At 39.0% G+C, this 25,369-nt stretch overlaps 1 protein-coding gene and 1 long non-coding RNA gene across 2 annotated transcripts in view; both read left to right on the top strand.

Annotated features, from left to right (window-relative positions):
• Window positions 1-24,596, top strand: part of USP10 (ubiquitin specific peptidase 10) — a 47,385-nt gene extending 22,789 nt beyond the window's left edge. Inside the window, exons 4-14 of the mRNA XM_039558230.1 lie at window positions 4,551-5,570; window positions 11,160-11,251; window positions 12,844-12,953; window positions 13,413-13,468; window positions 14,595-14,698; window positions 15,438-15,537; window positions 16,759-16,939; window positions 19,399-19,564; window positions 21,171-21,315; window positions 22,356-22,421; window positions 23,488-24,596. Of these exons, the coding sequence (XP_039414164.1) occupies window positions 4,551-5,570; window positions 11,160-11,251; window positions 12,844-12,953; window positions 13,413-13,468; window positions 14,595-14,698; window positions 15,438-15,537; window positions 16,759-16,939; window positions 19,399-19,564; window positions 21,171-21,315; window positions 22,356-22,421; window positions 23,488-23,675 (2,228 nt within the window). The 3' untranslated portion in view covers window positions 23,676-24,596. The remainder of the gene's footprint in view (window positions 1-4,550; window positions 5,571-11,159; window positions 11,252-12,843; window positions 12,954-13,412; window positions 13,469-14,594; window positions 14,699-15,437; window positions 15,538-16,758; window positions 16,940-19,398; window positions 19,565-21,170; window positions 21,316-22,355; window positions 22,422-23,487) is intronic.
• On the top strand, window positions 5,578-10,674 carry LOC120410589. The gene is made up of 2 exons (XR_005602894.1): window positions 5,578-7,861; window positions 8,331-10,674. It is a non-coding gene; the product is annotated as an uncharacterized LOC120410589 (long non-coding RNA).
• Window positions 24,597-25,369: the final 773 nt, after the last annotated feature.

Here is a 25,369-nt window from a genome sequence, read left to right as displayed (position 1 = left end):
AGGTTATGACACTTTATTGAGATTTACTGTAACCTCTCTTTAATTGTTAGAACTTGCTCAGCACAGGGATATATTAAGCAGGTTGGTTTTTTTAATTCCTTTACTGAATGATATCTGCGAGAGGTTTTGAAAATTCTGCATTGAACTTCAGCTAATTACAGTGGACATCTTACTCCTCCTTGACTGTGCCACAGTCTTAGAGCCCTGTGGAAACACTGTAGGATGTAGCTGTGGAAGTGAGTGGGGCTGAAGAGCCACAGCATGAGTATTTTCTAACAGTTACAGCAAGACTGCTCTGCAAGCAGTGTTCTGTTCTGTGCTCCTTTTGACTCTTGTTTCTGCCTGGCTTGGTTTTTTTTTTTTTTTTTTTGGAGAATCCTGGTTTGGGTTTTCTTATCTCTTGATGAAAGTGTGACAATGTAAAAATACATTACAGATTTCCCCTTTTAAAGCTGTAATGCTCACAGGTCTCATCTGCCTCAACTCATACCTCTTACAGCCTGACCTTACTTCAGAGTTATGAGAAATGGACAGGTAGGTAGGAGCTGCCCTGGGATCCTCACTCTATATAGTTTAAACCAAACTGTCACAGTATTTTAAGCAGCAGGTAAATTAGTTTTTTGTTTCCTCCTTGAAGCAGAGGAGAGCAAGGAAGCTGAGACCCAGATGTAAATGAACATGACTCCAGATCTCCTTAGAAAATCATGCAAGTATCTGACTGAACATTTCTCAAAAGTAGTCAAAAGAGGACCAAACCACACATTAATGTTTAAGAACACCTGATCATTGTGCTTGGAGACTTTGGCCTTGCATTTAAAGATAAACAAGATAGGCAGTCAGAAAGAAGGACCTAAGGTCCCATTTGAAAGCAGATCAGCAACACTTCTGACAATTCGGGAGTTTTATTTAGTACAAGACTAGTTTTAGGATCCTGAGTAGTTTTAAGTAGGAGTTAGAAAGGGTCTTTAAAAAGCCCATATGGTGTGAATTGTCTGTTGGTGACAGGGGCATCTAGTCACATATTGCTTTGTCTAACTGGATTCAAGTTTTGTTCTTTCAGACTGAGATTTTAACGTTCACAAGCCATACAGAAAGTTGGTTTGTACAAATGTCTTTCAGATCATTCCTAGACCTTGAGAGAACCCCTCCCAGCCCTGAGATTAGGTAATGACAGCAAATTAGGTTTTGCTTGAAAAATGTCTTTAACAAGCTTGCACTGTACTGTGCATGCACATTATCACTGTGATGGCTGCATAGGAAGCTGTGCAAACTAAACTGGAATGCTTGTTTATGCAGAATATTTATATTTATAAATGATGACACACCCTTACCATGTTACCATTCCCCATAGTCTTCATTTTTTTCCATACTTATCTTCAGTGTTTAACTTCATTACAGAATTAGAATATCTGTTAATACCTACTAGGAGTAATCAAATCATGGCTTAAGCTCTAATATGCAGAACTCTGTTCACACTAATTAGTACTGTGCATTCACAGATTCTGGGGTTGTACATAGACTGTCCTTGGAGCATCTGTCGGTGCTTGTTTCAATATGTGTGCTGTGTTGTTCACGGCAGAGAGATCTGTTTCAGTCCATTCAGAAATAGAGCTGTGAACTAGGTTGAAACAAAGATGCCCTGAAGCAAAGTGGAAAGTCAAAACAAATAAGGAAAAAAAATTTCCTCTTATTTTTCTCAAATGAACTTGACAATCTTACAGCAAATGAGCTTCTGCCAGTCATTCCATAGACTAACTATGCAGTAGCTACTGTTATTTATTATTCTAATCCTGCTGTAAGGTGCAAAGATTAATTGCTCAGCTGTAACTTCCTAATTTGTGTGTTAAATGCTACAACATCAGTTATGCTCTTGGCAAGGTTTCAGCCTACATCGTTCATTGTGCCATAACTGTAAGGGATTTGTTCTGTTTTCCGCTCCCCACTAGCCCTGAGTGGGCTCTTGTGATTGTTTAGTGTACAATAAACTGATAAACTCACCAAAACTAGAAAAAATGCTCCCTTAGATGATGTTTTTTGCTAGGTTAGCTTTGGGTCACACAAGTGCTGGGAGCTTGCTGGGGAGAGAGGAGCAGGACAGGGGTACAGACGTGACAGCTTGTACTTTGGGCTGTGATAGACTTGGCTCGCCCATGAAGGGAAACCACATTCTTTGTTTTGAAGCAGTTATTGCATTTTTTAACATGGATTTTGGAAAAGAAGAAGTCCTGGATTATTTGAAGTGGTAGGACTTGAAATGTGCCCAATAATTCATTTGTATCAAGGCAGGAGCAATATTGGGTGTTACCAGTTGTTGCCTGTGCTTTGTGCTGTTGTAACAAAGGGTAGAAAGAACCAGCTCTTGGTTCATGCTTGAGCTAAGGAGTCACTCCATAAACAGATGAACTAATGAGGAATGGTTTTGTTGTGGTTTTATATCCCTTAAATCCCCCAAAACTTTGCATTTGCAAGCAGAGAAAGCTGTGGCTGGTTTGGAGCTGTGTGTGCACAGCCAGCTCAGGCTCTGTGGCATTGACAGCCCCTGGAACAGGAGGTGCTGCCTGAGCTCTCCCAGCCCTTCCCTCTCCAGTGCAGATCAGGCACAGCTTCCCCCCTCCCTGGCTCCAGGCTGCTGATTTTTTAAAAAAGAAACCTCAGCCCTCTCTTCTGGGTGGTGATGGCTTGTCAGTGATTGCAGAAGTGGTTGGTGAATGACAGAGAGGGTGTTAAACATGCTTTCTCACAGGGAGAGGGAAAAAAATTAGAAATTTGAAATTCACTCTCTTCTTAAGGTGATTTAGAGAATCCAGATATGTGTGGAATTTTTACCTTTTTTTGTTTTCAAAAAGTCTCCTTTAGTCTGACTGGCAACAAGATGGAAGTTGGTATGTGACGTGTTTGCTTCTCGTTTAGTCAGGTTAATAGATCAAAGCAGAAAAGCAATTAACATCTTTATAATTTGTTCTTAAATCATAATATGTTGGTATCGCATGGATAAGTCAGACCTCAACACATGTTGAATGTTTGTTACTCTTCATTTGATATTAAAAAATACAGATTCTTGTTCCTGTCACATTTTTTAAAACTAAAATATTTGTTAGCAGACTTTTCTAGAAAGTATCCAGAGAGTTGCAGAACTCTTCCATTGACAGTCGTATATCAAAATATCCTCCACTAGATTGTTTTCCCATAGGATTATTTCCTTAGATGTGTGAATGAATAACTTCTTTTCTGGGACCTGTTGGTTGCTTTTTGTTGTGTTTAAAAAAAAATCCACCTCATTTTAGTGAGTCTGTGGTGTACTTGAAAATATTCATTTGTTGGCATGTCATGCATAATGTAAGTTGCACAAAGTCTTAAAAGTTTAGTGGTGTATCCACTTACATTCCTTTGGAATTAATATCTAATGTTGTTTGGTTCTGCAGCAAGTCTTAAAAATTGGCAGTGTGTGTTTCAGCCCCCATTGTTGAGGAAACACAAAATACTAAAATGTAATGTCTTTGAAACAGTAACATAGATACCATAAAGACCTACAGAGCTTTAAAATGTCAACTTACCTTCAAAATTCCTGAAACTGTTTCATTAATTTTCTATCTTTGATAGTTACAGAAATAGTTGTAGCTGAAGTATTCAGTGTTACCAGTTAGCACACATACATTATAACAATAAATTCCATGAAATTGCAGAACTTGGTGACTGAAAATATTTTGTGATACTGCAGCGTGCCATGAGAATATTTCTTAGTGTTTCTTTAGTTCCAAGGCAAATAAATAAATCAATAAAACAAAAAAACCTGTTCATATTTTTTCAATACAACTCCTATATACAAGTTGAATGTTGATTTTATGTTGAGGAGTATCTGTTGTATTTCATGTCGTAAAATCCTGGACTTGTATGTATCATTACTCTTACATAGTAACAAATCCAATTGTGATAAAATTAAAGAAGTTATCAGTGAGCCTAGAGGTTCAAAAGCTTTAATTGCAGTGTTCCACAAAAGCTTTAATTGCAGTGTTCCAGGCAATTAATGAAAATATTTTTGTTATTAAGGATTGTGATAAATCTTTGATTGTGATAAATCACATCAGGAAAACCAAACCCAGCCCCTCAAGAACCAAACCTCAGATGGAGAAAAGTTAAAAAGGCAAAGGCTTAGATTTTGTCATTGTCAGTTGAACAGACTGGCTTGAGAAAAAGAATGGAGTAAAGTATTACACCATATTTTATAGGCAATTATCCAATAATTAATTTATTGCAGATTATTCCTATAGTCATTGGACTTTAATAGTTTTCCTTAAGAGGTGACTTTAATAGGGGTTATATGCAGGAGCTGTGCAGTGATTTGGAAATTACATAACTCCAGTTAAGAAAACCTGAATCTTTAAGAAAATGATCTTACGAAAGCCTTCATGATTGAGAATGAGAATTACTTTTGTTTGGGGAAATGTAGTTTGTTTTTGGAGTTACAGGAAAATAGGGAGGTTTTTTTCCTTGTTTTTGTAGCTTTTTGATTCAGTGTGATTCTCTTAACAGATTTGCTTTCTCTTGTCCAGGGGAAGAGTATCAGAGAATTGAATTTGGTGTTAATGAAGTTATTGAGACTCAGTCATCTGTCCTAAATAACACCGACTACAGTATTTCAAGTACTCTGAATCCTCAGGCTCCAGAATTCATTCTCAGCTGTGCACCTGCTCAGAAAACTCCAGATGATGCTCTCAGCGACACAAACTACAACTCCATTGACTGCCAGTTCAGTGACCCCACCCTGGCTCTGGACAGCGGCTCCAACGCTGAAAACGACAGCTTGGCTGGAGGCCTTGGGCAGAGGGAGCGGAAAAAGAAGAAAAAAAGACCCCCTGGATACTACAGTTACTTGGAAGATGTCCCTGACGGCGTGGCTGCCCCGGAGGCGCTGGTGAACGGCCACGCCACGGCCGCCGGACTCAACAGCCTGAGCACGGAGGACACGGAGCTGGCAGGAGACCTCCCCTCCCTGGCCACGCCGAGGACTTGCAGCAGCCCCGCCAGCTCTGTGGACTTCCTGGCCGGAGCTGCGTGTGCCGAGCCCGGCGCCGCAGCCCCCGGCAGGACTGCCGGGCAGCCCGAGGTATGCCGCCTTCCTAATTCTGAACAGTTTTGCCTCCCCTCAGAGGCCATCAGAGATAGCCCCCTAAGGACAGCTGTTGTACAGTCTTATGCTGGTACTGATACTACTGAAACTCTTGGCGTTACTAATGGACAAACACTTGAATCCTCTGGTGAGGACACAGCTGCCAATGGGGTAGAATTGCACACTGTGGAAAGCACTGACTCAGACCAAGCTAAGCCTGAGGAAGCTTCACCTACTACTGAGGCAACGGTCCCGCTTGCAGGATCAGTCCCTGTTAATCAGCCTGCAAAATCGTGGGCTAGTCTTTTTCACAATTCCAAGCCCTCTGCTTCCACATCTGTGGTCTATGTTGAGACTAAGTATACCCCTCCTGCCACATCTCCTCTGGTCCCTGAAAAACAGGTTGAAGTCAAAGAGGGACCTGTTCCAGTTTCAGAGGATCCTGTAGCCATAAAGATTGCAGGTATAGTTAATACACACGAGTGGATGTTACACTGGAAGGGTATTAACTCTGCTTGTAAACAGGAGTGTGCAATATTGATAGAGAACATTCCTCTGGTAAATGAGCCGACTGTTCAAACACTGCATGAAGGATGTCATTTGAATAAGCCAATTTGTATCCCCCTGAGTAAACATTCCAACCAGGCATTGCCATGTCATTATCCCAGATACGGTGAAACTACTGCTGCTTGTCAAACAACTTGTCAGACAGTCTGTGCAAGTGATCTGTGGTTTGAAATAGGCTGGTTGTGTTCAGCTCTGTGCTGTTATAAAAAGGAGAATATGTTAGAAAGGTTTGTTCTGAAAACGGTGTGTTATATTGTCCAGTATTTACAGTTTTGCAGTGTATTCCATTACAGGAAGAGTGTTACTATTTTTATACCAAAGTAGCTGAAATTCCTGGGCACTAAACAGCAGTTGAAGTGTAATGTCTACATAGGTCTTGCTTCAGAAATTTCTATTCAGGAAATATCATATTTACGAAGATGCTGTTTGAGAGGTCTGTCCTTCCAATTTTAGCATTATCTTTAACCATTACAAACAGTATTGCTTTATCCATAACCAGTGCTAGCTATTGCCAGTTGAGGAATTACCCTAAGGGGCTGTCCAGAGGGGACATCAGGACAGGGAATGAGTGATGCAAAGGCTTTGATTCCTGGTCCTGTCATATTTTTCCTAATGGGAAATGCTAGAAAGTGCAGGAGGTTGTTTGTACAGATTCAGCCAGAAACTGTTAAGTTCTCCCAGTTGGGTGCATTTTGTGTCACTGACTCATGAGTGTTTGAAGCAAAGTAATTATTTTAAATCTGTGAAGTGGTCCATGTGTGAGAAGGCTTGTGCAGAATCCTGCTGTTTATGCTACAAGCTAATTTACAAGTACAGTGCTGTTTTCAATGTGACAGCTTCAAGTCAGATTTGCACTCTTAACAGACCTGGAGATGATGTTCAGAGTGCCCAGAAGTGTGTGCTGCCTCTCCTTCCCTCCTTGCTCAGCAATGGTTTCATTACTCAGAATTGTCTGTTGAGAGAAAAGCTGTCAGAATAATTAATATTTCAGAGTGTTTTCCACTTAGGTGTCACAAACACTGTATTTATATATATATATATAAAAGCAGGTGATTACAGTCTGTATGAACCCATATGAAGAATGTTGTCTTAAAATCTCAATCTATCATTTGGTAATGATTTTTAACTTAAAACTATTTTGTGACAGTCATAAAGCTAGGATTGCTTGCCATTATAAATGGAAAAGATTTATTATCTTGTCCAGGTTGTTCCAGTTCTAAGTTAACTTTCTAGACTTTCACTGTTTCTGTACTACTTTTTGCCACCAGGTGGGAGCAGAGCTTTTTATTTTGTCTTCAATGCAGTAAAACACAAATGTAACTTTTATCCCATTTTCTTCTGCACCTTCACTATTAGCTTGCTGTTTGGGCAGAGGAATAATCTGAGTATAGATACAAGAAATTCATCTGCTCATTGTAGCTGATTTAGGTAGGAGCTAATGCTGCAATTCCTGTAATTCAGATGCTGCTGCTTTCAGTGTAAAATGTTCACTTGAAGGTCTGAATGCCATGTAATCAGTGCTTTGCTGTGTGCAAAAAGGTGTTTTTCTTTATTTTCTTTATATGTACTTGAGTGTTCTCTGTCCTGTTTGGAAAGCAGGTACCTGAGTGCTTTGTTCATACACCCACACTCAAAAATGTGTTACAGGAGTTCCAGTTCGTGATTTCCAGACAGGTCGTTTGCTCTGTTCTGTACATATTTAATTCCAAATCTCCTGCCTTGGTGAGCATCACTGTGTGAGGGTACATAGAGGTCTGTGTGTTTGTCAGAGAGAGCTGCTGGTGGGTGCCTTGTTTTCTCTGTGCCTGAGTTGAGATCATCCTCGTGGATTTGCTGGGAGTTCAGCAGCTTCAACTCATGCCAATGGGAATGAATTTTTGACCCCAAGTGCCGTTGGGTGCTGGACACAGGTAAACTCTACACCTGCAGTATCTTGAGTTAACAGGCAAAATTAATAAATCAAATCAACAAACAACCCAGTGTTGGAGTGCTGAGGTCCTTCTGTACAGCTTTTATTTAGAACAGGTGCTCAGCACACAAGAGGTGAAGTTGCTTTTCCAGGGACAAATTTCAACAGAGAGAGGTTAACGATTCACAGCCACCTTGAAGATAATGTAATGCTGCTTGATTCAGCCTGCAGAGATCTGTCGTTTCTTTGGCCTCAAATTTAGACACAAGCTACACAAGGTGAGGAGGTGACCAGGACTAGAAAATAAATAGAACAGACAGATTTCATGTTAATCTTGATAAGAAATACTGAAGACTTAATTTTAACAAGTGTCCAAGATGTATCAGCTGTGCAGCTGCTGCACTTGTGTGTTTAGAAAGGGGCAACTGTAGTAATTATGCACCACAGCCTAATTTAGATGCTAGAACAAACATTTAATAATGAATATCTAAGGGATAGTAAGGTTATAAATGGTATTGATAAAAAATAAGACTCTTCAAGGCTTTACTTGCCACATTTCACAGTTGGTCCCCTACAATTATAACCTGATAATTAATAATGCCTTATGTAATGCTGTAAATAAGCTAAGAAATAAGTGTTTGGAAAACTGTCAATTCTCTGAGTAGTCTTTTAACTGTTCTTGGTAATCTTAGGAAGAATTGCAGAGAAAGAATCTAAAACCATTTTCTGAATCCTGTTCTCTTGCAGTGTTTTCACTGTTGGATGATGGAGGTAACAGTGCCCATAAAATCTGTTTACAGCAGGCAGGATTTCAGATGAATCGAAGAACAGAAACATTTAAGATCTGACTAAATCCGGAATGATTTTAAATTAGAAGGAAGGGAATCCAGTAAATTCAAGTATGGAAGGATACAGCAGAACTGAAACCAAATGCAAGTACAATGTGACAAACTAATTGTAGAAGTATTAGAGAAAAGGATCTGGGAGTTTTAGGGAGTTGATGGGTGTCTTTAGTACTGCTGAAGAAGACAAAGTTTGTTGTTTTTTTTCCCAGTGTGTGTTAATAACAATTTACATGGAAAACATGGAAGATAACTTAATTCTGCTGTTAAGAATTTGATGCAATGGCAGTCTTTGGGCATTCCTTCTGAAGGAAAATTTCACTGTGCAGCAGCAAAAATGGAAGTAAGATTTAAACACCATGTGGGCAAATATGGAAAATTTGGATTTAATTTGTGTCAGATGATTTTGTTGGAGTGACCATGGATGTAAATCAAAATGCACAAAACAAATTCATAAAGAAGATGGCAACTCACAGTTCTGCCAAGACTAGTGATTAACAAAAAATAAGTTCAGATTGTAAGAAAGGTGTTTCAGTGTTACATAGTAGAAGATTTTTTTCTCATTGTAAAGGTGGGTAAATGCTTAGAGCAAGGAGTTGTGGAGACATCCAGGGTCTGGGGGGGGTTTATAAACCTCAGAAACGCAGCCTCTTGCACATTCAAACTGCATTCTTACAGAAATGTTTTTGTTTAGAGTCATCCCAGCAGTGTTGTCCTGGGATTTTTTAGTCACTGCCCAGATTTGAGGAAAGATCTGAGTGACAGACACAATGTTCTTTAAATCAGGGCCTTAAGCCAAGTGTTCAGTTCCTAACTTGTAACCACCTTTATCTCTTCAGCATGGACACCGTATCCACAGGGCTTCTCTCACTAAATTTTGGACTTGCTTTGATTAGGAAATCACCTTTTTAAAAAAAAAATTGAGAGATATTTGTTATAACAGAACCCAGTGAATGAACTTTAGCAAAATGCTTTCTGTTTACCGACAGAAATATCTAAATATTGCCTCATTTCACAAGTCAGCACCCTCCAAAAGAAATGAATTTTCTGGGTAATGACAAGAGCTTTCCAACAGGTTTTGAACTTTTAAGATTTTCTCACGGTTGTAAGTGTATTTTTCTTCTGATACTCTTGTAAAAGTTGTTCTTGTTACCGTGTAAATGTTTGATGTAGATTGGAAATGTGCTACTGAATGTAATTGCTGTACACAAACCCAAGCCTTTGTTAAAAGAAGCAAAACTCCCAGGAATTGCACTGGAGCCTGTCCACAAAGCAGCTTTGTGACCACAAGAGGATGCTAAAGGTCCTAATAATATCTTTATTTAGCATGATGCAAAAATAGAGAAGAAAAGAGTTAATGTAAAAAGTTATTGATAGACACGAAAAACAGAAACTTTCCCATTACTTTTATCCTTATTTTCAACAGTGATGAGTTAATACTGTATGTGTGAACACAGTTCAAATGTTGCTGCTCTAACAATACATTCTGAAGTACTTTAGCAGTAATTTAATAACATATTTTAGCCCTCATAGAAAAGAATCTTCTGCATCTGTGCTACATCTTCCATTTTACATTTCTTTGCGGTCTGCTCTTTCAGGTGGCATGTTCTTGATGTAATAGACAACTGAACTTAAAATTCTCTATTTTTTTGTCACTTCTATTTGGTTAGAGCTGGCGTTACCTGTAGGAAATATGATCTTATAGATAGGGAGATAGCTTGGAAGTAGAACGACGTGGATTTTGTTTGCAGTTCTGCCACCTCCTCTGCTTAGTTACAGCTTTGTACTTCTGTTTTTGTACCTATGTCATGTCATTTTATCTGTTTAGTCCTTTAATGAAGAGTTCAAACTCTTCCAGCTTATGGGTAATAGAGCCCCTCCCATTTATTACAAAAATAAATAACCCCCTCGGTATACAATTGCTATATTTACTTGCAATTTGTATTTTGTCTTGTATACATCTTGTCCTTATTTTGCAAGTTTAAAGCGTATGAGCTCCAATATTTTCTTCAAACAGTTCTTATTTAGGTACCTAAATAACAGGTCAGGATTCCTGGAAAAGCTGCCTGTGTTGCTCTTGGTTTCGTAACTGGGACAGACTAATGTGCAGTGGTTTCTAAGTTTTAAACTTGGGCCTTTGCTGCACACTTTGAAATCAGGAAAGAGTAGGAATTCTGTTATATAAGGCTGTTATCTCGTAGATTTTGGAAGTCTTAAATAAAACAGGCTGTTCTGAAGAACAGAGCACATCTGTCTGTGTGTTTGCACTGAGATGATTTTGTTGTAAGACAGTGGATGGTGAAACTTCTAAACTGAGACCGCTGCGTTGGCTTCATCTCTTCAAAGCAGAAACATGTGGGAAAAGCTTCATAAAACTGGTGACAAGTGATTCCAGCTAATGGCATTTTATATCTATGTATGTATCTATGTAGCAATATAAATAAAATATCTGGATTTAGGTAAACAAACATCCAAATCAGTAGGTCTTGTTTTGGAATGACAGTGATCAGTTTTGTACCAGCATCTTCTGATCCGAATCCCGGGATGTCTTCAGTGGAAGAAATAACGTCTGATTTGGAATGTGAGCAGTGGTTAAATGGAGTGAAAATCATTTGCTGAGGTTTCTGGGAATCTTGTTCATTGATTTGAATTACTGTGTAATGCTGCAGCGGATATTTGCTTGATGGCCACGTGAGTTTTGTTGATGCTCAATTTACTGTTTCTCATTCTGCAGAAATACTGGAAAATGTAAGACTAATACATAAACCAGTGTCTTTGCAACCCCGAGGGCTGATCAACAAAGGAAACTGGTGCTACATCAATGCTGTATCCTTCCCTGGGAAAAAATTAATGCTCTTAAGTTAATATTTGTATATTATATCTGTCAGAGTTTTTCTGGATTGTTCTGGTAAGTATTTTATAAAAGTGTTTGTTTTCCCAGATCCCGCTCCTGTGGTTAAAATGTTGAAGTGTAGCAGCCAGAAATCCAGGGGGATTTTGGATCGTTGAACCTGGTGTGCAGGGTTCCCCTGCAATCCTGTTTGCAGTTTGTTACCTGTGTCAGAATATTTCAGAACTGTAGCTTCTCCTGACTGAAAGCCTTGTAATTAATTCCTAGCAGTGTTCCCCCATGGCTCTGTGCATCCATTTAAGTGGTTATTTCTCTTTTGCACTTGAAGTAACTGTTCTTACTCTTGGGCTTTGTTTTGCAGTGTAAGGGGGATCATTTGGGTTTGTGGTGAGCAGGTTGTCACTGTCGTATCACCTGTGTAAAGCACCAGTTAAATTAATCCTTCTACAACCTTACATATATGGAAGATGAGCTTGCTCTTAATGAGTTGTATTCCCCTGCAAAAATAACTTTTACCCTGAGAAGCAGAAAGCACCCTCCCTCAGTGCTATATTATGATATTAATAAAAATAATTTAAACAATTTAAAAATCAATATTTTTATAATAAATTAAAAATTAATAATTAATAATTAAAAAAAATATCTCCCATGTCAGCAAGGCTACTGCAAGTGACACTTGGGATACTTCTAGTGCTGGTACTGCTAGTGAAAAATACTGTACATCAATTTCAAGACTGATCATGGCAGACCCTAATAAACCATTTCCAGACCAACGACTGTGCTTTAAACTAAAGCTTTTATCTTATATAACCAGTTCTGCACTCATTTGGTTACATACACTACATCTTAGCTCCCATTTTTCAATCTTGAAGTTTTACATGGGAATTTATTACTCAGTTTTTGCACACTGTAGGAATCAAATTAATCTCACTCTTCAGCTATTGAGATCAATGCCTTTTTTTGTCATTTCCCTTTCCCTCCATTTTTTAAATGCATTTCCTCTGTTCACTGCTCTCACCAACTAGCATAGATTGTGATGTTTTTAGAGTATTACTCTTCCAGCACACTCTGGAGTTTTCAGGGTTGCTCCCAACTCTTTGCAGTGCAGAATGTCTCGCATCTCAGTGGGTTTTGCTTTGGTTGCAGGGGTGACTCAGCACCTTTAAGTTTCAGCTGATTTCTTCCATTCTTCTCAGAAAATGTGTTCCAGGTTCTCTCCTGCCAATTTTCAAATGGTTAATTTTATAAAGTTTTTCCTATGAAGGTTCTTTTCCTCTCCTGCTCCTGGATGAAATGTTTCCTTACCCATTAACTAAAGTTTTTGCCATGATTAAAATGTTGGTGAAATCACTGCATGTTACAAGATGCTGGTGTTTTTTTAGTATAACTTCTGTACATTGCTGGTTAATGTTGTGATAAAGCTTCATCCTCTTTTCCAGTTTAATTCTTTGATTGATCTACATAAGATAAATACAGCTCTGTTTTGCATATCATTTTGCACATAATTGAGTATTTGGTTAATACACAGGTGCCATTTTGTGCATATTTCCTTAATGCCACTGCATAGACCCTGCAAGCCTTGGTTGCTTGCCCTCCAATGTATCATTTAATGAAGTCCATTCCAATGTATTCCAAATCGCAGAGGCCGTGCACCTCCACACCAATGCTAGACAGTTTGTAAGTAGCTTGGGAAAAAGGAATGAAAGTCTGGGATCTGACTAAACTCATTCAGGAATACCTAACAATGACTGTTGTTAGAAGTTCATATGTATCCAGAAGTTTTTTGTGTGTTTTTGGGTGACACTTTTGTAATGAACTTGGTGATTTACAACTGCGTGGCTTGTCAAGGAAGATAATTTCTGTTGCTTTGGGAGTACCAGTGTTATGTAGTGTTTAATATGCAGAAAGGAAGTGTGAGAGGTGCAAGGACCAGCCCAAAGACCAAACCCAAGACCTGGGTTTCACTGCAATGATCAGGTTGATTTTTATGTCTGAACTTCACCCAGATTTCGTGGTGATATGCTTTGGTTTTATTGTCTTTTGGCAGTCAGAATGACAACAAGCTAATTTTAGTACTTGTCCTTCTAAGTCTTAAATTGCCGCTCATGTCCAGTTGTTGCTTCCCTTCTGTTTCAGTGTTCGTTTAATGAATGAGTTCACTAATATGCCTGTACCTCCTAAAGCAAAGCAAGGTGAGTGGGAACAGGAGCACAAAGCATAAAATGATGGGGAGAAGCCTTTGGGGTAAAGATCTGCATTGGGGGAGGTGTTGCACTTTAGATTTTTTTTCTTCTGTTTGGCAGACCAAATGTACAAGTGCCAAAAGAACAGTTTTTGTTGAAAGTTCCCTTAAATGTGAAGATATCTTCTAAGAATATGCCCTTTCTAAGAAAATCATTTGATACTCCCTGTATTTTCCTCCACTTCCTTGCATACTTCCAGCTGTTTATCAGATTGCTCAATTCTGCTCCTTAAATCCTGAACACTCACTTTGATTTGGAACAAAATGGGGCCATAACAGGTCCCTTAAGCAATTGGAGATTGCCTCCAGGAGTATTATCCTGGCTTCTGATTCCAGTGGGAAAACTGTAGAAGTGTCTGATTCCTGCAAATACATATTTAGGCTCAATGATGATTATAGAGTGAGGAATGGCCTATTTTTTTATGCAAATAAATTATCTTAAGAGGTTTCAGTTGTTTAATCTTAATTTTAAGCAGAGTCTGTTGTATTGCAAGCTTGTAGGAACAAGCACATTCCTGAAACTATTCTTTATGTAACATGATAAGGAAATATTACAAGGAGCTGGTTGTTCCAGTGATTTCCGAACAGTTCAGACATTTCTGTGGTTTCTTTCTGTAAAACAAATCTTCCTGGCTTATGCAACTTATTTTACTTGTAGGTCATTTTATTGTGTAGTTTTCAAGTATAGTTCTGAGGCCTTGTATTGCCATTAGGTGGAACATTCTGTCAGGCTGTTCCTTGGGGTTTTTCATTCTGCAGTGAACACAAGTGGTCTGTTAGAATTGCAAATACACAAAAGGTTTAAATGTTCTTTGAGTACAAAAGAAATGCAAAAATGTAAATAGCACTAGAAGTGCTCCTTTATGATGGCTGTGGATATTGTTAATCTTTAGAGTGTTTGCTAATTTCTTCTGACCATCTGGGAGTCTCTGCAGGGTGATGTGAGATGTTTTAAAACAATGTTTGCAGATAAAAGTGCTGGACTCCAAATCTAGTGATGTGAAGAGAATGTTAAGGTAAAATGTAAAGAATCTTTTCTATATTGTTACTTACATTAGTTCTCTTTCACCTTGCAGCTTTAGGTGATAAAATAGTGAGAGACATCCGACCAGGAGCTGCCTTTGAACCAACCTACATTTACAGGCTCTTGACGGTTATAAAGTCAAGTCTGTCAGAAAAGGTGGGATTTCAAATCCTTGACTTGTGGAATCGCAGTGCAGGGCAGTCACAGGCATTAAAACTCTGCAAAGCCAAACCTCAGGCTCCGTGCTCAAATGCCACTAAAATCAGCTCATTGATAGTTCATTGTAATGAAGCTCGACTGTCTTGGGACCTGAATTATAGGAAAATGTTAATTACAGGTTTGGCAGTTTGATAGGTCAGAATAATGGAAAAATTACTGTTGGAATGGAACATCTTTTTTTATAATGGAGTTACCGATCAATTTACATTTAAGAAATGAGCAGTTGCTCATTTTTATGAGGAATTCAGCTAAGACTGATTGAAGATCCAGAAACTTTAAAATACTTGTTCATGTTTAATTTCAATTTAAAGGAAAGATAATAATTCAAATCACCCTTTGATTTGGCATTGGCTTGACAGCAACTTTTAGTAGTGGTTGTAAAAGAAATGGGGGAAAAAAATAGCAACTCACAAGTTAAATGGAATTTGTATTGGGAAGAATGCAGAATTCTTGTAGCCATTGTGGAGCTTATGTGGGTATTTACTGCTTAGGGCAGTTTGGTTTTAACTGGCTAAAAATGAGGTGTTATAACAAAATCTAAACTTTATTTGACATTGTAACATTTGACTGAGTAGTTGCTAAATGAATAGGAGAAAGCTGCATGTTCAGTGAACCTTCTGTTAAAAGGAAACCATGAAAATATCATAAAGTTAATTGAAAAAAATATTTTGTTCAGGGCAGGCAAGAGGATGCTGAAGAATACTTGGGATTTATCCTCAATGGACTACATGAAGAAATGCTGACCCTCAAGAAACTTCTCTCTCCACATAATGAAAGTTAGTGGGGTTTTTTTTTATAGCAAACAATTCATTTCAAGTACTGTTTTTGTGCGGTGATTCTGGAATGCAGAGCAATGCTTGGAGTAGATGTCGAGCTAGGGATAGATTGTCATGTTTTAGAGAACTCAGACATTAGCAAATACTGTTTTCTTAAAATCTGGATAAAATGAGTCCGTTTTGCCCAATTCACCAATGATCTGAAGAGTTACTGGGTTTCTGGAAAGGCATCATAGTTCTGTCAATACTCTGAATGACAATAAGTCACATCCCTGCTTCTCCTGAACAACAAAACTCAATATTACCCATTTTTACTGAGCCCAGCTGAGCATTCTTGGGGGCTAACTCGAGGTGAGCAGTCTTGTCTTAAGCATTGATGTGTTTGTCATTTATAACACCTGCAGTGTCCGTGGTTTTTGACTGTCTCCATGGAAGTTCAAAAATATATCAGTGTCCTCTTCACTGATCTTTAAACCAGCTGTTAAGGTCTTTCTTTTAAAGTGGAGACTTCTAGAACAATGGCTAATTTATATCTAATATAAACCAACATACTAAATTATTTTAAAATTCTTACTAACGTGGAGGAGGATTTACTTTGAAAGAATTGCTAGAATTTGTATGCAGCGTAAAATTCTGTTTTGTTTTATAGTGGCTTTAGTTTGAACCCCCTGGAACAAAATACTGTGAGTCTTACCTAAGTATGGAATTCAGATCACTAGTTATCCAGTTTCTCTTTAGTAGGGTAAATTTTTTAGGATATAAAGTCATTCCATATTTTGTTCCTTAGCTGTGTGCAGTTTATAACCTCCTGACTTTGGCACTGGCTGGGAAAATATTTGCTAAGCGTTGGGTTCCCTGTAAAATACCTGTGCAGAGAAGAAATTGTATTTAATAATGGCATAATTCTCTTTCCAGAATAACACTTGACTTTCTAATTTTCTACCCCATAAATTTACTACTAAAAATATATCAAACTTTGCTATTTACATATTACAGTCATTAGGGAGCTGCCTTCTGTTAGTACATGGATGTGTCCAGCTGGGAGCGAGCCTGCAATATGCATGTTCCTTTTTATTTATCAAATCTATGATCTATGAAAACATTTTATCCTCAGAAAATAATTTGTATTGGGTTTTTTGCTTTTCAAATCCTTTATCTGTCTTGATGTTTTATTTGTCAAAAACCTCAATGTGTTTTTTTTTTTCCCTCGGTCACTTGAAGAACTGTCGGTGTCCAACGGCCCCGAGGCTCAGAGTGTTCCCAAGGAAGAGGAGCAGGAGGAGCAGGGGGAAGGCAGTGAGGATGAGTGGGAGCAGGTGGGACCTCGCAACAAGTCCTCAGTCACTCGCCAGGCTGACTTTGTCCAGACTCCAATCACTGATATTTTTGGTGGTCACATAAGGTACAGTACTTTTTCCTACAAGTTCTTGACTTGTAGTGGCCGAATCTTTTTAAATGTCTTAAGTGAACAGACTGTTTTGATATTCCGAGCCCTGAATTGCATATAGGAGAGGAGTTTGAAATACTTCTGCTTTGAATACTGTCTAAGAATTCCAAAGCATTTTAGAGCTACCTAATTTTTGTGACCTCTTAGGAGTCTCATCTCATGTTACAAATAAGGATACTGAGAAAGAATGAGATTTACAGAGTTAAATCTTGACAGTGGAACAGTGAAATAAAAAAATGTAGACTTTAAGTTATTCAGACCCTTAATGCTTCCCAGAGAAAAAAGCTGTGTTTAATAGTAAATAAATGTTAAAGGCAAAAAAAGTCTGGAAAAATGGAAATTGCTACAAGATGTTACTGGAATGAAAAGAATGCAGGTTATTACTTATACGCAGGTCTGATACCATACAAAGGCAGAAAGTAGATACTGAAAGAATATTTTTTGGAAAGGAAGCCTCCTGACTTGTTTGGAGAGATGTATAATTTAAAATGAAAGCAAAGTAAACACTTGCTAAAAACATACTGCAAAACAAAACTGCTAGACTTGAATTATTTTTAAATTGGAGACAGACACTTAATTGCTGGTGTTTGACTCTCTGTGTTGCCAGATATTCAGTCTAGAAGTGTGAATAATGTGGGCTAGAGCCTTCTGCCTGGGAAATGCTCTGAAATTATTTATTCTACTGGGTTTTGAGCCAGACAGCTGGTAAATAAAACTATATTTTCCATTGAATTTGGCAGACAGATGTTTGTAGGTATTGATGGAGTCCTGCATCGACAGTTCACGTACCCAAGGTGGTGTTAATAGCCCGGGCACATTTATCAGAATTTGTCAGATTTGTTTAGATCTCTACATGATTCCATCAGTTTTTGTATTAAAAACACTGAGATGACGCAGTTTTCTGTAGAAGTGCACAGAAAATGATAAAAAGCAAAGGCAAGAGTGGAAAAAGGCAAAACCTTGCCCTGAGCAGCAGAACCACAGGATCCAATCCAACATCTCCTGGCACCACATCCACTTTATTTATCCTTCACACTAGGGCACAGCTCACCACAGAAACAGCATCCCATGGGATGTTGGAAAGCTTCATCCTCTGGGCGTGGAGATAGGAAGGACTGAATATAAAACTGCCAGTAGAATTCCACTAAATGAAAGCATCAGAAACTGGGAAAAGCAGTGAGGAGAAGATGATTCAAATTGGCATCTTTTAGCTGGAGAAACTTCAGACTTGGGAATTTTTAGGCTGTCCTTGAGAGGCTTGAATCTATTAAATGTCTATTTAGGCATAATTACTTAAAAAAAACCCAGCCTGTAAAATCTTTCTTAGCAACATGAGGCTTAAGTGGGAAAGTACAAAGTTTTCCTGAGAATTCTTGCAGTGGCTGAGTAATTTTTCATTGAAAATGATGCATTTTCCCATGTCCAGTTGAGATTTGTAATTATCCTAATAAGGGACATTGTTACAGGGAAATCATAGCCCAGCAAAGGTTTTGCTATCAAATCAATTTCTGCATATCTTGTGAAGAAAATATTCTGTAGAGGTGTTACAATACAATTTCTAATAATATTTTTGTAAATAAAGGTGCTGCTGTTTTTCATGCATTCTCTTTCCTCTGAGGGATATATATGTGCCAATATAAAGCTGCCCTGGCTTTCTGTTGGTGCTTCAGGGCTTTGCTCTTTTGATTATCCTGAATGTTAAAATTAATCTGAACATTAACATTTCCTTCCTGACCTGGAAATACTCCAGCATGGCCACATGGATCAGAGCTGTGTCAGTTGTAATTCTGGTTTCAAGCTTTGTAATGCATAACAACATAATAATTAATATACATGGACAAAGCCTGGATACAGAAAATGATGGGAAGAAAAGGAGCTGCCAGTCCTCAGTGGAGCATAATTCATATTTCCTATGGCAAGATTTAAGCAAACAATTTAAAATCACAGTGAAATTTGTCTTAGTGAAGTGCCTGAAAAATCTGTGTATATTTGTTGGAGAATGTGGAATCAGCTGTGATTTTTACAGTAGAACACAGATAAGCACTGGCACTTCGCACTTGTGAAGAGCTGTTGGAAAACTAAATTAACAGAGCCAGGTGATGAATTTTTTTTAAATGCTTTATCAAAATTTTCAGTCTTTTTCTTTAAACTTTGGATGCTTATCCAATTACTTTGCATAAATAAAACAATTCAGTTCCAATCCCATTCAGAATACTCTTAGTGGGTGTTAAAACCTCTTAGATTGGGGTGAAGTGGGGGTTTCCTGTTGTTAAAACCATGTTTAACCTTTGTATTTGTATTTGTTCTTGAATTAACCATAAATTGAGTTACTTAAGTAACTCATTCTTCTTTGAAGGTTCTGTCTGGTTGAAAATCATGCTTTATTACATTTTGATTTCTTTTTTTCTCCACAGATCTGTTGTTTACCAGCAGAGCTCCAAGGAGTCTGCCACGCTGCAGCTTTTCTTCACCCTGCAGCTGGACATCCAGTCGGACAAGATCCGCACTGTGCAGGATGCCTTGGAAAGTTTGGTGGCAAGAGAGTCTGTCCAGGGATACACCACAAAAACCAAGCAAGAGGTGTGCTCTGTTCACCCCTTATTTACAGCCAAGTGCTAAACTTCATTTAAAAGGGTTTTCATAGAGCTCTGGCTTTACAAAGAGTTGTTGGAACACACTTTAACAAAAGGGGTACAAACCTTTTCAGAGTGTCCTGCAGCAGTGAAATGCCAGCTCTGAAACAAAGCCAGGCCTGTAAATAGCTGGGGTTTGAGTTGATGTAGTAATTTATTGGGGATTTTACTGGAATATGTACTAAATTAACGGGCTCACCTGTGGTAAGGATACATCATGTTATGTTCAATATCACAAGTTAATGATTCCTGGGGATTGCCAGATGCTGTTAGTAAAGCAGCTCTTCAGAGTAAATATTTTGTTATTTTCTATTTACAAATAATACATTATAGTAATAATTGCAATAGAAAAGTACTTGCAAGGGGGAAAAGCCTGCCTTTGGTTTGGCAGTTTGAGAACTTGTCACAGAGGGGAATAATTAAACTTCCCTCACTAAGGCCTTGCCTTGCTTCCTGTGGGGGGCAGTAGTGAAGGCACCTCTGGTGTGCATGGATTGCTCACGTGGGAATTTTGTGTGCACTCTTGATAACTCTGGAATTGTAGGTGTTCCCTCTGACATTCACATCTGTATCTAAGTTTTCGAGAATAAGATTAGATAAAGGATGATTCATTTTCCTTGAAAAGCTAAAGATGAATAGTGGAAATTTGTTTGCCTTGAATATTCAGAACATTTATTTCTCCAGTTGTTTTCCATGTGAAAAAGACATTTGCAATTCAAGCTCATTATGATTTACCACAAAGATCTTGTTGTTCTTGCCACTCATTTTTTTGGTTTTTCCTGCAAATGGTTTAAAGTTTTTTGACTGACAACCCAGTGCTGGGTTGGAAGAAATGGGTGTTCAAATTAGGTGCTGCCTGATATTTCAGAGTTTGGATGGAAATACAAGCTTCCACAGTGTCTTCCAGATCTTTTTTTCAAAATAAATTCAAGTTGAAATAGTTGTTCTTGTATTAAAGTTTGTAGTAAGAACATTGAACATACTGTCTGTAGAACCTTGGAAAGAGATAGTACTTTTCCTCCAAGAGTTTCTATTCCACACTTAATAGGTTCTAGCAGAATCAAGCCATATATTGAAAAATAATATACTCATGGTTACCAATAAAGATTTTTTTCAATTAAAAAATGGAGAAAAACCTTAAGCAGTTATTTTGAGAAATATTTTTATGTCTTCATTTCTAGGAAGGCAAAACATTTTTGTTCTGCAATTCTGAGCTCAGTTCCAGGTTTCCAGGCAGAAATTTTGTGGATTGTTTGGTTATAATTATATAAAAATCACTATTTAGTAGAGAAAAGTGTGGTCATAACTCATGTTTTTCTCTTCGAAAATACTGAGTTCTCCTTGAAGACAACGTTAGGATTGAAGATTTCGTGGGCTTTAAGTCATAAACACGTATTTATCATAAATTAATACTGCAGTAATAACAAATCTGGGGGGTTGCTGCTAGTATTTACAGTGAAATACTTATTCCTTGTTTAAAGGAGTAATTTTGAGGAGGTAACAAAAAGTTAACAAAAAATGACAGGTTTTCTTCCTCCCTGTGTGTGTGTCAGGTGGAGATCAGTCGAAGACTCACCTTAGAAAAGCTGCCCCCCGTTCTTGTTTTACACCTCAAGCGCTTTGTGTATGAGAAGACTGGTGGATGTCAGAAGCTAATCAAGAATATTGAGTACACTGTTGATCTGGAAATCAGTAAAGGTAAAAGATTTATGAACAGAATTTCGCCCTCTTCATGGGAAAGAGAATGTTGTCTTTCCTTGGGCTGTCTGTGGTTCAATTTTCTTCTTTTTCCACAAGATCTTGTCTTTGTCGTTGCCTGAAAATGTGGTCATTTGGGTGAATGTTTTGTATGGGTTTTTTATGATGAAAGATCTTAAAACCTTTGGCACTTCCTAGACAATGGCTTGGCCAAATGAGAGCTTCCTGTGGATTTATGGAGTAAGGATATAGGCTGCTGAGGGCAAATATGGGAAGTGATCCCCTTGGATGAGGGCTGTGTCCCTGTACAAGGCTGTTGCCAATATTGGATATTTTTATCACAAATTTAATTCAGAGTCGTGTCACATTATTTAATTAATTAGTGGCTGATGGAAGGAAACTGGTGTTTTATTGAAAATGTAACCTGAAGGTAGACAATCCATAGTGCAGAGCTTAAACAAGGATCCTTTATTTAGCAAATATCCTAAGAGATGCTGACTTTAAGTGGTGTGAGATTGGAAGTTGTCCAACATCTGAAGCTTGCCAAAATAATGCCTTTTGTTTTAAGCTGACAAATTGACAATTAACCACCCAGTAGCTCAAATAGGAATAAATAAAGTTAATGTATACTCATATCTCAGCTGAGAAAAGGACCTTGTCAGGCAGTGCTCTTTTGTATAACTTAATATTTTATTTTTCAATTTTCCTTTAAGATTGTAAGCATGACTTGGAATCTGATTTTGTCATTGTCTGACAGGAGGAATGAAAGGGGAAAAATTGAATAAGTCTGATCTTTCACTCTGTCTTTTTTTCCCTTCATTTTTTGGTGATATTTTTAAACCTTTCATAAAGTACAGTGTTCAGCAAACCTGCAAATTCGCTTCTTTGAAAACCAGTTATTAGAGCCACGACCATTCTTGAAAGGCTGCAGAAGAAATTTCCATTAAATGTTCTCCTTTGTGCTAGTGTTGGTTTCTCTGAAAAATAGTTGATCCTCTTGATATGGGATTTCTAATTTGTGACTGTTTTTCTTCCTCCAGAGCTGCTATCTCCTGGTGTGAAAAGTAAAATTTCAAAAGGCCAAAGAACCTACCGGCTCTTTGCAGGTATTTTATCCATGTGGTCCCTGTATTGCAAATGCAAATTCTGCATATGGAGATGTAGAAACACTGGATTATATGAAGTGTTTTCTTTTAAATTGCACTGAAGTAGCTTGTGGGTGTTAGATTCTTGTGTTCAGTGGGGTTTGTTTAGAATCAGCAGATTTGGTGTGCTTGGGAAACACTGATTTGGACAAGGGATGGGAGTGCCAGGACAAGGGGAATGAGTTTGCAGTGCCAGAGGGTGGGGTCTGATGGGATATTGGAGGAAGTCCTTCCCTGTGAGGGTGGGGAGCCACCTGCCGTAAGGATTGGGTGGGACACAGGGACCTAAAGCAACTCCTTGGTTTTACAGCCAAATCCCAGGGCACTGCCCCAGTTTCCTTTTTCCAGATACAAAGATTATTTGAGCCATACAAAGCCAAGGTGTTCATCCCACCCAAGCCTCTGGATGTCATCCCATTGAGATTGATGTAGGCATTGATTGCAGGCAGCTGGAAAGTCCCATTTTCCACTTCCCCAGGGGCAAACCAGTCCCAGTAACCATCAGAAATACTACCAGGGGAGTATTTGGGATGAAGATTTGTCTCCTAGGACACGTGGTTACTTTCTTCCCTGGGAGGGTGGGGAGGCCCTGGCACAGGGTGCCCAGAGCAGCTGTGGCTGCCTCTGGATCCCTGGAAGTGTCCAAAGCCAGGCTGGATGGGGTTTGGAGCAACCTGGGATGGTGGCAGATGTCCCATGGCAGGGGCTGGGATGGGATGAGCTTTAAGATCCCTCCCAGTCCCAAACCATTCTGTGATTCTGTGGCTGCCCCACCTACGGACTTCTCCATGCTCCCTTGGGCCGGAGCTGGGGGTGTCCAAGGCGAGGCCGGACGGGGCTTGGAGCACCCTGGGATAAGCACAGGACGGAACAAGCCGAGCTTTTAGGTCCCATCCCACGATCTGCACAGCCCAAACGCAGGAAAGCCCTAAACCCTGAGGTTCTTTGCTAGAGCAGCTGCCAGCACGGGGAGCTGTGGGTGCCGTTTCCCCCTGCTTTGCCATCCCAATCCCGCTCTGTCCCGCAGTTGTGTACCACCACGGCAACAGCGCGACGGGCGGGCACTACACGACGGACGTGTTCCAGATCGGGCTCAACGGGTGGCTGCGCATCGACGACCAGGCCGTCAGGGTCATCCACCACTCGCAGGTGGTCAAGGCGGCGCTGGAGCGCACAGCCTACCTCCTGTACTACCGCCAAGTGGACCTGCTGTGACCCCGCCGCCCCGCTCTCTAGAACGCCAACTATCACTAACTTTTTCTCCTGTAAATGCTCTTCTGAGTGAATCTTTTTTCCTTTTTTTTCCTTTTTTCCCCCCTCCCCCTTTTTATTCCTTTTTTTTTTTTTTTTTTTTTTTTGGTCCCCTTGCAACTATGGGATAGAGTGATAAAGGAAGCTGCCGTTTGTGCACAACATGGTTTGTGTTGACTTTTTGACTTTGCAGAATGAAGTCGCTCGGTTGGAAGCCTCGTGAATCACAAAAGTAGTAAAAAGAAATAAAGTTCATCCGAGTTAATGCTGAATCCTAAGATAATAAAAAGGGGATTTGCATTTAATCCCCACTTTCTAATTGCGTAGTAGAAGAAAACCCTGCACCAGCAACAGAACTTGTAGATTTCTGTGAAAATGTTTTATCTTTACTTCAGTAAAAAAAGAAAAAAAAAATTTAAAAAAAAAAAAATAAAAAGCTCTCTCTGCTTCCCCAATAGTTTTTTGATAAGTGGTAAAATATGAGCCGATGTGTATGAGATGGAAATGGTCCTTTGTGCTTCAAAACATGTACAAACTGCAGAGTTGCTGGTTCCTGATAGGAAGACACATTTTAATAATTGTGCGATGAGAAACTGCTTAAGTACACATTGCAGATCAAATATTTGGAGTTAAGATGTTAGTCTATATAGATGGGTGATTGTAACTTTATTGCTATTAAGAAATTTCAAACTGCATTTATGCTTCTGTGTACATGAAATTAAGAAAATGGGCAAAAATAATTAAGATTGATATTTCTTTAAGTCTGCTTTGTTTAATTTTGCTGTCTGCTCTCCTATAATGTTGAGTTCCTAATTGTACACAGTTTAGTGATACCTAGAAGTATAAAGTTGTCGCCCATCAATAAAAGTCACAAAGTTGGTTTAAGGTGTGTGTGTGGGTTTTGTTTTTCCTCAGGTGTGAATCCTACCCTTGGAAACTCCATAGGTTTCTGTGTAGGACTTCTCAAGGCATAGGGAGCCTTCCCCAGATGGAGATGATTTTTCTTTTCTTGATACTTCAGAAATGTTCCCATTTTGCATTCAGGTGGAACTGAACTTGGAGGGGAAAGGAAAGGGCTGTGGCAGTCCAAGGGCTGAGCATTGAGCAGCCAGGAGAGGGAATGGAATTCCCTCTGTATCCTTCTGAGAGCCCTGCAGTGTTGTTTCTGAAGTAGATGGTGGTTTGTTTGTCTCTTCTTCAGCCAACTGACATTGTCATGGAGAGCTTTGGCTAAAAATATTTCCTTGATCAGCTTCCCATTGCTTTCTCTCTAAAAACCTCTATATATTATTTAATGCTTTGATGATAGTGGTGTTATCTGCTAATTCCATCATGGGATGATGGAAGCTCCCTGGTTTGTCCTGACTCTTCTGCCCTCTTGTGCTGTCCCACATGGGACAGAGTTTCCTTCCCAGAGCTCTGGATTGTAGGAAGGAGCATCCCAGCCCCAAGGCTCTTTGGGGTGGTCTGCTGAGAAAGTTTAATGATGCTCTGTTATGATTTTGGATATCCAGATGTATTGTTACGTTTTTGCTGATCATGCTTTATTAGTATTTTCTGATTAACAGATGGTGACTGAGACACTGCTCATGATTTTGGTGACCTTCCACCAGTCCCAAAACAATTATCTGTCCAAAGCTCACTTGGATTTTGGCTGT

The sequence above is a fragment of the Corvus cornix genome, chromosome 11 (genome assembly GCF_000738735.6).
Source record: "Corvus cornix cornix isolate S_Up_H32 chromosome 11, ASM73873v5, whole genome shotgun sequence".
NCBI classification, from domain to species: domain Eukaryota; kingdom Metazoa; phylum Chordata; class Aves; order Passeriformes; family Corvidae; genus Corvus; species Corvus cornix.
The sequence above is the reverse complement of the archived record's forward strand: the minus strand, read 5'-3'. Positions and strand labels throughout refer to the sequence as shown.